The sequence below is a fragment of the Hemicordylus capensis genome, chromosome 8 (assembly GCF_027244095.1).
Source record: "Hemicordylus capensis ecotype Gifberg chromosome 8, rHemCap1.1.pri, whole genome shotgun sequence".
Classification (NCBI taxonomy): domain Eukaryota; kingdom Metazoa; phylum Chordata; class Lepidosauria; order Squamata; family Cordylidae; genus Hemicordylus; species Hemicordylus capensis.
In genome coordinates, this window is record NC_069664.1 from 27,726,478 (window position 1) to 27,741,022 (window position 14,545).

Sequence of the window (14,545 nt, forward strand, 5' to 3'; positions counted from 1 at the left end):
GAGGTGGAGGTGGTTTGCAGGGGCTGGAAGGACACGCTGGGCATTTTTCAAGCTAGAAGACTCTAATGTTCCCCTCTCCATTGAGGGAAACATGATGAGCCCCCAAACCACATTTCTGGGCATGAGTGCAGCAAGCTGTAGGCATATCTTTGCCCCCCCCCCCCCAAACCTAGCACAGAGAATGGAAGGCACCCCAATCCCCTGGTAGAATCAGGGTTTCTGTCAATGAAATAAACAGTTAATTACAAACATCTGCTTTAGCCTACATTCTAATTACCTAATCTAGCCATCTGTAATTTTAATGATTTCCCCTGATTTCCTTTCTTTGCAATGTGATTAATGAGAGCTGCATTTTGAGCAAATAGCTTCCCTCCTCCTTTCGCAAACATGTGCCACCGTCTCTTAGCAAGAAAGCCCTGGGATTGCAGTGGCGTATGTGGAACCTCCTGGCCTGCCCAGCTGTCAGGCTTCAGAGCTGTCTGGGGAGGCTCGGTTCCCCGGAGGGAGATGCGTGGATCTGCAAGTCCCTAGGCAGGAAGACCCTTCCTGGGGAACTGCCTTCGGAAAAGTGTATCAAGTGTTGAAAAACAGCTCCCTGTGTGAACAGCAACCCGTGTGAGTATAATGACTCATTAAATTAAATTAAATTAAAGTAAAGTAAAGTAAAATTATTTATTTTATTTATATACCACCCTTCCTAAAGTGGCTCAGGGTGGTTTACATTAAAATAAAAAACACATAATAAAACAAAATTTAAAAACAACAACATTTAAACAAGATTAAAATTAAAACTAGATATTATTAAAAGCCAGGCAAAAAAGATGGGTCTTTAAGGCTCTCCTGAAGGCCTCCAAGGAAGATAATGCTCCCCGGGGAGTGTGTCCCACAACTAGGGGCAGCCACTGAGAAGGCCCTATCCCAGGTTGCCACCAGATGAACTGGTGGCACCCCAAGACGGACCCCTTGTGATGATCTTAATAAGCAGCGGGGGTCTTCTAGACTAGAGAAAGGCGCTCTCTCAGGTAACCTGGACCAAAGCCATTCTGGGCTTTAAAGTTAATAACCAACACTTTTGCCCAGAAACATATCAGCAGCCAGTGCAACTGGCCAGAGACCAATCAGGCTGCCACATTTTGAACTAACTGAAGTTTCCAAACTACGTACAAAGGCAGCTCTACATAGATCTTATTGTAGTAGTCCAAACTGGAGGTTACCAGGTGATGTACCACTGTTTTCACTGTCATTCTCTTTAAGGAATGGGCAGAATTGTTGAATCTATCACAGGTGGTAAAAAGTGCTCCTGGCTGCAGCCTCAACTTGAGGCACCAGGGTGAGACCTGGGTCCAAAAGCACTCTCAAGTGATGGACCTGATCCTCCTGGGGGAGTGTAACCTTGTCTAGAACAGGAAGTTCTTTCCTGTCTTACAGATTATGAACCCCAATAATGAGCACCTCTGTCTTGCTTGGATTAAGCTTCGGTATTATCCAACTAATGGCACAGTGGGGAAGTATCTTGCCTAGAGAGCAAGAAGTTGCCAGTTCGAATCCCCATTGGTATGTTTCCCAGACTATGGGAAACACCTATATCAGGCAGCAGCAATATAAGAAGATACTGAAAGGCATCATCTCATACTGTGCGGGAGATGGCAATGGTAAACCACTCTTGTATTCCACCAAAGAGAACCAAGGACTCTGTGGACACCAGGAGTCTACTCGCTGGCACACTTTACTTTACTTTATTATCCCTCATCCAGCCCATTACTGCCTGTAATCAGGAATTTAAGGGGCTAACACCATTTCCTGATATTGATAAGGAGAAATAGATTTGGGTGTCATTGGCATATTGATAACATGTGAATGCTATCTTCTGTAAGATATTCCCCTTAGGGGATGGGGCTGTAGCTCAGTGGAAGAACATCTGCTTGGCATGCAGATGGTCCCTTGTCCAATCCCTGGCAGCATCTTCAGGTAGGGCTGGGAAGTGGGAAGCACTCCTGCCCACTTCAGTCTGGTTCTCAACTCTAATGCTGCTGAGCTGCTGCCAGCCATGGACCTGCTGCCAGCCCGTGCAGACAATACTGAACCAGATGGACCAATGGTCTGACTTGGTATAAGGCAGCTTCCTACAACTTCTCTCTCCCAGCTCATGTCAAACTGGCTTGGAAAATAAGCTCCCCTCCAGCACTGGAAACGGATCAACTTATTTCATGTTATATAAGAACAGCCCTGCTGGATGAGGCCCAAGGCCCATCTAGTTCAGCATCCTGTTTCGCACAATGGCCCACTAGATGCCACTGGAAGCAACAGGCAGGAGCTGAGGGCATTTCCTTCCTCCTGCGGTGACTCCCCTGCAACTGGTACTCAGAGGCATCCTGCCTCTGAGGCTGGAGGTGGCCTACAGCCCTCTGATTAGTAGCCATTGATAGACCTCTCCTCCATAAATTTATCTAAACCCCTCTTAAAGCTAAAGCAATCCAAACTAATAGCATATATCAAGGATTTAACATGGTAACGCATATAACAAGGACCCAAGTTTACATCTTTAATTTTTTTTAAAGAGCATGGTATTTGGAGCAAATATATACAATTATATTTATATAATTGTATACCACCCACTACCGAAGTTTCTATGGCAGGGAAAAGATGCTTTACCAATCATTTCGCTCTCAAAATCTCCCCTTCAAGCCACTTTTGTGCCTGGAATCCTCCAGGGGGTGATTTTGAGAGGAAAACAGCTGGCAGGGAAAGAGTTAAACACCTTTCACCACTGCTCTGCTCTATATTCCTGTCTCCTGAAGTTGCTTTTCTCCTTTAAAAAGAAAAGATATCTGCACGCTGCTTATTGTGGAGCATGTAAATTTTCTCTCTTTGGGCAGAAGCCCAGGGGAGACTAGTATGGGGGGCAGAAGGATTGAGCTTCAATTTCCAGGGGTCTTGCACAGGTAAGCAGCAGATTGTGCCTCACCAAGAACAGAAGGAGAATGTTTTTAAACATATCATAAACACATACCATGGCGAGGCAAGAGAGGGAAGAGATCCAGTTTCCTTTCTGTCTGTCATTATTGCTCCCTGGCCTTATTAGCAAAGTTTATTTATAATGCATTTCAGCTGTCATCCAAGACGGCTAGCAAAGGGGAGATTGCATCAGATTTGCAACCAGACTGGTCAGTAAATTAGCAGCAGCATCCGTATCACCCTAGACTGGAGGAGTGGGTGGACAGTGACAGAAGGCCGGGCAGGCAAGGGTGTGAGCTGAGCCGAGTGCAGAGATGATTCAAGGATGAGGCAGTAATGGCTGCTTGGAGCAACTTACGGTGTCCACTAGATGTCCACCATCCCTGGGATTTTAGGGCAGATTCAATGAAAACAACTATCCTAATTCGTCTGCTTAAGGTCATTTTGACCTTTCACGAGAACAGGAATTTTGAAGCATTGAGTGCTTTGTAGCAGTGCTGTATTTATGCCTTAACATTTAGAGTTCCACTGAGGCGCATGTGCCTGGTAGTTCACACAGTTATTAATGCCTATCTATTTATTTTAAAAGTAGTCCCCACTCATTTTAGTCCCTGCCCATTAGAACCAAGTTCTCCTAGGGCAGCTAAACAAGACAGATTCCTTACAAGGAAGATCACCTTGAGGCAAGTCATGCGGGAATAGTGTCCCAGGGTCTTCCTTGGGCCTGATTTCTAGGGAGAAAGCAATCATTTCTTCTGGGGGTCTATCTAGTCCAGCACCTTGTTTCCCTCAGTGGCCCACCAGATGCCTCTGAGAAGCCCACAAGCAGGAGATGAGGGCCTAATCCAAAGATTAGTTACATGCTGCGTGAACAAGTGCTTCCTTTCCTTGGCCCTAAATTCCCACGTGGTAAGCCGGTTTGACAGCCTGAGGCTTACCCACCATCTGGCCAGCTGGAGGCCCTGAGAAGATCCAGGAAGAGGTGGAGCCAACTGACCTGTGATGAAAGCACCAGATCCATCTCTGACTGAGCACTAGCTGCTAGACAGCTCCCTGGCTGGTCCAGGTCTTTCCCTCTTGCTCCTGCTTCTTGAGACCTCCTGCACGGCTGAGGGTTGGTGAAATGGACACTAAAGAGGGGGGTCTAGAGGTACACATCATTCTGTACATTGACAGTGACATCCTAGGCTGATGCACAGGGGAAGCTCACCACATGGTGCCATGAAGCCACCATGACAGGTCTATACAACTGATCCTATGTGAGATGGGGCAGAAGTCCATTTATTAGTTCATATGCCTCTCCCTGCCACCCCCCAGTTAAAGGCCCTTGAGGGGCTCACATAAAAACAACCAACCAGCGGAGAACATCTTATAGCACAGGCAAGCCACAAAAGCACTGAGCAGGTCACACGCGGTACCACTGCAGAAGCAACAATGCAGCCACCTAGCCTGCACCCTCAAAAGCCCTATAGATCAAAGAAAGCTTAAGCAATATCAAAAAGACTAAGAGGGGCTGGCCTGTTGGGCTGCTTCGGGCAGAGAAGCACCACAGCAGAAGAGTCACCACAGAAAAGACCCTGCCCCTTGTGGCTTTCAGCCTGTCCTTGGACTGTCAAGGCAGTACAGCTGGGTACTCTGCAATGATCTCATTCACACTTATTTAGTTCATCTGAACTCACAAGACCTTTGCAGCAGTAGAGGAGGCTTGAGAGGTACCTAGGATGCCGGACCCCCAATCGCCCATCATTTTTGTTTCTTTTAAAATTTTGCTCCTTACTTCTTCTTAGAGACCCTAACTACATGGAGAGTTGAAAGTTGCATCTGCTTACTTACCGCTGGCCCAGTAAAAGGAATGTGGTCACAGTTCTCTTGCCATGACTGGTTGAGGCTTTGTGCAAACTCTTGGAAGAAAGCGTGAGACTGGTTGAAAATGGAAAACCCCATGATGTTAACTCGGTCGTCGGGAAGGCTATCCAGCCGCTGGAGGGAAAACTCCTAAAGGAAGCCAGCAAACAGAGCACAGAAAGTGGGATTAGGAGGCTGGGAAAAGCAACACCTTCTTCAGCAGTTCAAAGTATTTATGGAAGGGAGCGAGAGGTGAAAGAATGGCAAAGGCTGACAGTAATTCGGAGAGCACCACGGTCTGCCACCCCACATTTCAGATTGTTCCAAATACCTTAGAACACAAAGAACTTTGTTATTTCCTAAAAGAAGCCAAGGAAAACGTCATATACCTCACTTGATCACAACCACAGGGACAGCATAAAGAAGGTCCTCTCCCTCGTGTCCACCAGGTTTGCCTCAGTGGAGACAGCTACAGCATGGCCTCTCCAAGAGGGGAGATTAATCTTAGTTACCCTCAATGAACCTGCCTAAGATGATCTTAGAGATGATCTTCTGAAGCCTTTCCTGAAGTTCTTCTGCTTTCTAAGGTCTGATGGGTGGTGAAAAGCAACAGGCCTTTTTGAGTTGTGGTGCCTAATCTCTGCAAATCCTTTGCTTTGCCTATATGCCAGGCTCTGAGTATTGTTGGGAAACAACTAAAAATGCTGCTTTTGAAAACTTTAACTTCATTTATTTACTTAGTATAAGTTTTAATATGGTTTGATGTGCACTGTTGAAGTGGACTTGTTGACTGCTTTCTCAACAAATTAATTCTGGATGTTTTTAATGTTATTGCTGGCTGCCCCAAGAATCCTTGTGACTGACAGCTGGTGTGGGTAAAAATATTTTAAAGAAATACATGAAAATGACATCAACTCCACAAGTAACATCAGGAGCAGCCACAACTGGCAGAGGGAGGCGTACAACTGGCAGAGGGAGGCGTCAGTTCCTCCATTTTGCTGAGCAATTGCGGCCCTGAGGTAAACCATACCCTTGCCTGGAGATGAATTTCCCACACACTATCGGAAATAGTAAAGTTTGTTATTTTGCTCTCCCTGCTATGAGTTTGGCTGATACAACTAATCCTTAAAACCCAAACAGAAGGAAAACAGAGTAAATCAGACTTTTCTGGAGCAGGGAGCTCTGAGGAAAGCAAGATGAGGCATGGGATAAAGAAGTATTTTGGACACCATCACATTTACATTAGGTAACGCAACAATTGCTTGTGCACTATTGATTCATTTGAATGATATTATCATCCTGTCTCCCTGACAGGTTATCCATTTCCGCATGGCACATTGTCAACCAGCAGAACAAGGGCAGATGGCTAATGAGTGTCTGGGCCTGAGGAGATTTCGGATGCAAAGAGCGTGGAAACAATTGCACTGAACACCAGTACGAGGGCCTGTCCGCTCTTCTCCCCCAACAGAGGCCAAAGAGGCATGAAGGAGACCAAATCTGAGGGGAATGTGGGGCCAAGCCTCTTGCCGGCTGCCGGGCCTAGTCAGGAACATTAATGGCTTCCACTGGAGAAGAAGAGGTGGCAGCCCTGGGCCCAGACCAGGGGTCTGAGTCTGACCAAAGATCAGAATGAAGAAAAGCAAAAACGAGCAATTCAGGTCAAACCAGACATGCTGCGGAATGTATCATTGTCAAGTTGCAGTGCAGGAAAAGGTTGCATTTAACTCTTCATCTCCATGCCATTTTCTCACCGAAAATCCCCCCACTCCATCTTGAGGGGCCAAGAACAGCTTTGGGAAGATTTTCGGGAGCAAAAGAGCATGGCATGAAAGGGTTAAAGGTCTGTTCCATCCAGTTGCCTGATCCAGACTGGGCTCACCCACACAGCTGATACTTTAGAGAAAAAGGGAGCTTGCAACTAGACAATGGTGCATTTAGTGTCTTGTCTAGCTTGAAGCATCAGTCAGACTAGGAGGTATCTGAGAAAGTATCCCCAGGATGGAAAACCAGGGCAAGAGGCAGAGACTGAAATCTGCCCTGGTTTTCCATCCTGGGGATAATTTCTCAGGGCATACCCTTTCACAGTCTGCTGATAAGGTAGGGGCATACTTTTAACACCCCTACTCTCATATCAAAGATCACTGTCTCAACCCTGTCCACTCATTTGTGCAGAGCTAAATATGCAATTCGATCTGTTGCATACTGTACTTACAGACTCTTCAGCAGCCATGGATTTAAAAACCAAGATGGTACTAGTACTTCTGTGAAGCAGATAGATCACCTGAGAATATAGCCCTCTTCAGACGTTTCAGTAACAGGACAGCATACGTGCGTATGCCATCCAAAGAGGGTCCAGCAGTCGTGCCTGCTGGCATGGCAACCTTTCCCCACCCTCTGGGCCACCCATGGTTATGGCATTTATCCAAAGAGACACCCCAGGCTTCATGGTGTTTGCCTCTTCAGGCGAACACTGTAACAGTGGGGGAGTGAGGGGGAATGATTGACATGCCTAGGTGCTGGTGTGTGTGTGTTTGTGGGGGACTTCCGGATCCGCTTTGCATAGCATATGTGAGTACATCATCCTTTCCCCCCAAACATCTGAAGAGGGCCAATGTGTTTGCAGGTCAAAATACAACACTTTCTCCAGAGTGTGTGAAATGACAGGCTGTCACTGCATAGTAACATTAGTGTGCAGGGGGAATAAATGCATGCACACTAGACAAAAAAAATGCATCCACCATTCACATGGAGATTTAGTTTTCAGAGACACTGGAGAGGGAATGCAACCCTGGAGAATGACAGCTCTAACAATGCACATACTTTTAATTGGGCATCCACAACAAGCAAAAGCAGGGACAGTTCCCTGTAAATAGAGCTAATGAGAGTGCATGCATTTTGTGTCTGAGGCCACATTCATTATTCTGCAGAAGCACCCCTTCTGCAACGACCAGCCAAGCAGGCCTACAAGGAGATATGAAAAGATATGAAAAGTCACCAACCTTTTGCTTAGAAAAGGGAGGAGACCATCCTAGGTTGACAGCATTGCTGCCATTGTTATTGGATAAAGAAAGGCACATAGCCACAACAGGGGCAGGCAGAAGGTAGATGGGAATCCACTGGCAGATCTCTGGGGGATTTGGAGAAGGTCAGCACCCAAATGGTGAACAGCAGCCCTGACAAAAAGGCTTTCTTTTTCTACCCCGTTAGGCTGCAGAAATGAAGAAAGCCTGGGAGAAAACCAGGAGTGGAGCTTTGTGTGGAAGGACTGTGGGCTCAGTTTTGTTGTGGACAACTAAGTCCTGGGCTCAGCATGTGCCTTGCAGCACCTGGTTCCTTTATTCTAAGTTATGCCCCCAAGTCCTTGAGAGAGACATTATATTGCACCTGCCTCTGGTTAATGGAGGAGAGCAGGTCTTGTGCTAGCAAGCATGAATTGTCACCTTTGCTTAGCAGGGTCTGCCTTGGTTTGCATTTGGATGGGAGACTGCATGTGAACACTGTACGGTGCTCTCCTTAGGGGATGGGGCCATAGCATCTGCTTTGATGAAATGTGCCTGTTATGAAAAGTAGCCAGGAAAGCATCTCATATTGAGCCTTTCTGGGATACAGCATTCAAGGGTATGGAGGTCTCAGCTGAACCACATATGGGGAGCCTGAAGGTTTCTCTGGTAACTGCCCTCATTCTCACACATCTTAGCACAACTAAGACAGAATCCAGCCTCAACAGGTAAAGACGCCGAGAAAATGCTGTCCTTGCAAAGCAGGAGCCAGATCCTTGACCTTCTTGACCCACATTTTAAGCAGGCAGGAAATATGTACATTACATAATGACTGCGTTTTGCCATGATATGGCAGGGCCTCCTTCCAAAGTGCTGGCCTTGCATTATTAAATAATAGAAGAGAACTGTGTTCTCGGGGAGACAGCTGGCAGGAGAAATTGCCGGCCACAAGTCTCTCCGGGGCAGCGTCTGTTATCCGCAGGGTGCCTGACCTACGCTCTCTCGCATTTTACAGCATCAGGAGAACTCCTCCGAGTGACCGAAACCTTTGGCTCAGGGACAGATTCTCCCCTAATCTAGGCAGCGTGGAAAGACTCTGCAAGATCTTTAGCAGATCAGCTGGGAGTTGCACTTTCCATGAAGTGTTTTCAACACTGTTTAACCTATAAGAGTGCCGAGGTTCGGCTTGTTGCTCAGTGCAAGTATGCATATGCAGCGCTTAAGGGTCTAATTCTGAACAGTGCTGAGCTCTTTTTGGCTCCAGCCATCGCCAGATCCTATACGGAGAATACAGCTGCCATGTCACTTTAACATGTGGGAAATGACAAAAATGAGAAACAAATACCTAGGAATGTGCCTTCATTCTCTCTTTTTCATCCCTGTCACAAACCTGCCAACATTTCACAAATTTAAAAAGGGACACAACAGCTAACACTCTTGTTCTCATTTCAAAGTTCACTGTCTCAGCACACACCTCCACCACGCAGAGGCAGACCAGTTACGCATTGCTGAAAGCTCTACTGGATCCATTTGCACTTCAACAGCCTGTCTTCCAGAGAATTAAAAAGGGTAAGCAAGCTAACTTGGCACAAAGGATTTGTGTTGCGTTCAGGCACAGTGAATTAATTGGGTCCTGTTTCTTGGCTTTGGAATACTCCTGCTACAGGCCAGTGCTACGGGTCCAGCTGGATATAACCTTGTTAATTAACCAGGTACGTTCTCAACACCAGGGTGATGCCTGAATTCAATCATCAGTGTTTCACACACAATACAGCACTGACTTCCAAGGAAACTTGCATGTCACGGACCAGCTTGTAGCAAAGGCTTCGATCGAAACTTAAAAGATCTGGGCCTCAGACCCATAGCCCCCCTTTCTATAATTAAACCCAAACATACCCCTCCTCAAGTATAATGGAATATGTTTTTAAAAAACTTCTAATATTATCACGCAGCACCTATGAGGGTGGAAGTGGCAGAGAGCTTCCATTGTGGAAGAGATCCTGGAGGAGGAAGGTGGCTGATGATGAGATCCGAGGCTCGGAGCAATTCACTGGGAGGCCCGTGCCCTACGGCTATGCATGGAACCCGAAAACCCAGTTCGGTTTGAGTAGAACTGGACTCAAACTGAATCGAGCCCGGTCCAGTCCTGTGCACACTAGAGCTGGGCATGGTCCAGTTCGAATCTGAACCGGTTCAGGCCCAGCTTGGGGAGGGAGGGAATGATTTTTTCAGATGGAGGACTTACCACCATTGTGGGGCTTTGGGGTTGCTGCAGTGGAGGGGGGCTCCTGAGGTCTCCCCTCCCCCTGCCGGCCTCTCACCAGTCTCAAAGGGCAGTTTGAGACCGCGGGAGGTCGGAGGGGCAAGGGGAACCCTACTCCGCTGCAGTACCCCTAAAGCCCCACAATGGTGGTAAGTCCTCTAGAGTCCTCTAAGTTCTCTAGAATTCTTGTCCCCAGGCTTTCCCCAGTCTTAAGATGGATTTCCACACTAAGACCAGGTTAACAGCAACCTGAATTTACTTTTCGGTGGACTTGTCACCTGTCCTAACATTGGCCTGCTGCAGGATTCTTCCTAAGCCAAAGGAGGAAAGACAGGCAGGAGCCTGGGTTGTCCTAAAGGGAGCAGTGCCCAGTTAATTTACTGTGCCTGACTAAAATGCAAATCCTAGTGTGAGATCCCAGTAAATGTGCCAGGTAAGTGTGCCAGCCCTTCCCCTAGCACACCGGAGAATCAAGATACCTCATGTGTGCCATGGACTAGCTGCAGGACTCCCGAGTGAAAGGAGCTGAGCCTGATTGTCATAGATGATGAGAAGCAAATGCATTTTAAAAGACTCCTTGGAAGAATCTGTCTGCATTGTCAAACCCAGCTGGCTTTGCAACAGCAATCGCCTTCTGCTAATTACTTATCTCTGAATGCCAAGAAAGGCCAAGTTGCTATTGTTAGGCTACCCACATTAGTCAGGGAGCCCTTTTCATTCCCATCGATTCGCCTGGCCAAATTACCTGAACCCCTCCTGGCTGCAGAATATCTCCTCCTTCACCAGATCCTTATCGCAGCTTTAATAACCCAGATCACCTACAAAGCTAGCAAGAGGCTGCCAGGCTGCCTCCTCCGAAAGAAAGAGAGAGAGAGAGAGAGAGAGAGAGAGAGAGAGAGAGAGAGAGAGAGAGAGAGAGAGAGAGAGAGAGAGATGCTCATTTTTGTTTCATGTGAGATCCCTGCTCCTCTTTCCTCCTCTCACCTCGCCCCAGGGCCACCGTAGGGTTTTTGGCACCCTAGGTGAACTTTGGCTTCAGTGTCCCCCATCCTCCACCCCCCACCCCATCCAAGATGTGGAGAGCCCTTGCTTTATCTCAAGCCATGCAGACTGCTCCTTCGCTGGGTCGAAGGAGGATCAACCCACACAGATGACCAGAGAATGACCAGGCTGTGCCAGTTCGAGGATACAGTGGGAGAGACTTCCTAGTCCATTATGGAGGCAAAACTCTAACATTTCAGAGATCAAAAGATGCCGCTGTTAACTTGAAAGGCCGAGGTGCTGAGGTGCAGTGAATAAAGAAGACTTCGTCTTTTGGCGCGCAGAAGGTGCAGGATTGCGTCTTACATTCATCCACCACTGTGCAGTACTGCAGGGGTGCGATACAGGAGAGAGAGAGAAAGAAGAATGGGCAGTGCCATCTTCCGGTGCTGTTTATACCATGCCCCCCGCCCTCAATCAGTGTCCTAGGCGACTGCCTAGGTGTGCCTAGTGGAAGGGGCGTAACTATAATAGGGCAAGGGGAGACAGTTGTCTGGGGGCCCACTGCCCTGCCCCCCCAGAGGCAAGTCACATGACACCTGCCCGGGCTTCCTTCAGTTGTATTCATCCTCTGAAATGGATGTGAGTGTTAAGACCTGGAGCTACCAGAACAGCATGTCTTTCTCTAGTACCGTGAGCTGAGCTTCGGTGAGGGGTGAAGGCATTTTAAAATCTTGTCTCTGGGCCCACTCCAACCTTGCTACGCCCTTGCCTAGTGGGCAGGCCTCCCCCACTTGTAAGACCATTCCCCCCTTCCTCTCACACAGAAGCACAGACTCCTACTTCTCTTATTCTATTAATTACTGCAAGAGCTTTATTGGATTTCTAGGTCTGTTGCTGATTAACGACCTCCTGAATTGTGCTTCACCAAATGTTGCTAATGCCGCTACAGGAAGAACTGATGAGGAGTCAGATCTAGAACCAGGGAAAGCAGACGGGCTCCAAGAGCACAGACACTAGCTCACCCAGCTAAGGCCTCTGAAATGGCAGAGCATCACCCTACTTCTTTGGCCCCACTTGCCCCAAACACCATTATTTTATTTTTGAATGGGAAGAGAAGGGAAGGGAATGGGAGGGAATTCATACTGCAGCTCTCAGACTTGAAACTTCTCTCCCACCCTTGACTTCAATAAGACAGAGGAGGATTCCGAAGCAAACCCGAGGATGGCTCCTCCCCGCCAGCTGTAGCCCTTCCTCCGGCCATCTTGCCAGCTGCCACTTACCATTCCCAATTCTGGTCCAGCTTCCAAGGGATGTAATGCAGGATTGCACAAGGTTGGCTGGCTATTCACTAACTTGTCTTGGGACTACCCTGAGGCAGCAGAGGGCCTACTTTACAGGGCTTGTTGTAAGCACTACTGAAATGAGGAACACTTTGACATGAACTGTGGAAATGCTAGGAATTCTCATTTGGTTCTTTTCAATACTTTCCAGCAGTGGGGCAGTCAATTCGTGGGGGCAGGGGCTTCACAGGACATTATCCCCCCCAATCAATAATTATCTGTGCTCCTTTTATCTAATTCTAGAGTTCCATCTGATAAACAGGGACTATCATTGTACAAGATTAACAAGAAAAGAAGACTCCTGTAAATCCCTGGATGGATTTTTGTGGAACTTACAATAATCCCCTGTCACAAAGGTCCTCAAACTTGGGTCCACAGATGTTGTTGGACTACAATTCCCATTATCCAAAGGCCATTATGGCTGGGAATGATGGTGGGAGTTGTCATCAACAACATCTGGAGATGCAGGTTTGAGAACCCCTGCCCTATAACTGACATTAGGAACTTTGGGGCTCCTGAAGATCCCAGTACTTGGTTCTCTTCCTCTCTGGCACTTCCAAGATGGTGCCAGGTGATATATTAGGCACAGGATTCCTAGAATGGTGTCATTACAGTGACAGCATGTTGTCCAAGATCATTGCATCCTAGAATAAGTACTGGTGGAAACCTGCTCACAGTGCACATATCCAGAGCCAACTTTGCAAGCACGTGCCCCCCTGGTTCTGCTCCACAGTCCACTTTCTAAAGACAGTAAGGCAAAATGGGTTCTCCTTAGCACCACCCAAAATCAGCTGCATGAGCTAAGCCAAGCTGAATTTGTATACGTACTGCATTTCTCTCTCAATGGCACACAGAGTGATTTATGCCCATTTTGTCTTCTGGCAGGGACGTCTCTGTTCATCTTGGAGATCTGGCTTATGTCATCAGTGGAAAATTAACTGATTCATGTGATTAGAACACAGAATGGCTCTTGCAGCCTGCTTGGACCCAGAAAGAGGAAGTGCCGGCAATGGAGAGAACAGAGCCATGGTGTTCAGCATCCCATGGAGCTGCTGACTGCACAAGAAGGTTTCACACAGCAGTGGGGAACTTGGGGTGCAATTAGCAGTTCTGTGGGATGTACCAGCCACAGGAATGTACCATTTCACGCAGGGAAGCCCAGTTTTGAATGCCCCCACTCCACATAAAAACACCCCTTACACAAACATGGTAGCAGGTTCAAGAGAAGTTTCTAACATAGCCTTCTCTTTAACAGACTAATTTGGGATTCCCAGGGAGGGTCCTTTTGAAAGAAAACATGGGGGCCATTAAAACATATGGCCCTCCTGTCTAAATTTCAAGTAGTGTGCTCCATTAGTAGAGTGGGGCAGTCCTTTCATGAGGCAGTCACTTTAGGTGGCAGGTTATTGGGGTGTCAACAGGGCAAGATGCCCCTGCAACTGCTCTCGGAGCAGCTTTCTGGGGTTGATCTGACCCCTGCAAGCTTTGAAAGGGCAGCCTCTCCTCACACTCCTAGCAAAGCTTACAAGGAGAGAAAAAGAGGCCATTGGCAACCTCCCTCCCTCCCCACTTCTGTGCCACTTTCAAAGCTCCCAAAGGTTGGCTTGAAAGGGGGCTGGTCCCCACCTATGGCATGGTGCAAGGCAGCATTTGGTGCCACAATACCTGGCCCCTGCGGTACATGCATCATTTCTGACCATGCCTATTGCCACGACTGCCACAGTGATAGCCTCCAATGTAGGTTGCGACAAAAGGGGTTCTTACGTCTTGGTTGAACTGCTCACTCCCATGACCCTGGCATTGTTGCTCCAGTTGAGGCCTGGCTCTTCCCTCCCATATGCGAGCACAGGGAGACGTTCTTTTGGGAGTTGACACCCTCCCTCTGTGAATCCAGTAGCCTTCGGGGTCTATAAATGCTAAGCTGCTAAGTCAATTTATCATTCTTAAGCTGCCCGGAAAACATTTTCATTTATTCACTAAACTGTACAAGATTACCTTAAGTGCTTTATGGCTTTTTTTAAAAAAAAGGTTCCTACAGTCATAATATATTGACTGTGTCAATAATTGCATAATAAACCACATGCAGAAATCAATTTCCCCTGCAAAGAGGAAGTCGTCCGACCAATGGGATATAACTCTATTTTCAGTGTTGTTGGAAT

General features: G+C 47.4%; 1 protein-coding gene across 5 annotated transcripts in view; it reads right to left on the reverse strand.

The window, feature by feature from the left end:
- GRIK4 (glutamate ionotropic receptor kainate type subunit 4) overlaps positions 1 to 14,545 on the reverse strand; it is a 341,226-nt gene that overhangs the window by 70,699 nt on the left and 255,982 nt on the right. For all 5 annotated transcript variants that reach the window (XR_008311082.1, XM_053269826.1, XM_053269825.1 and 2 more), the window contains one exon: positions 4,789 to 4,950. Coding sequence is in view for 4 of the 5 variants with exons in the window: in XM_053269826.1 (XP_053125801.1) it covers positions 4,789 to 4,950 (162 nt within the window). In the remaining variant the exon portion in view is untranslated. The remainder of the gene's footprint in view (positions 1 to 4,788; positions 4,951 to 14,545) is intronic.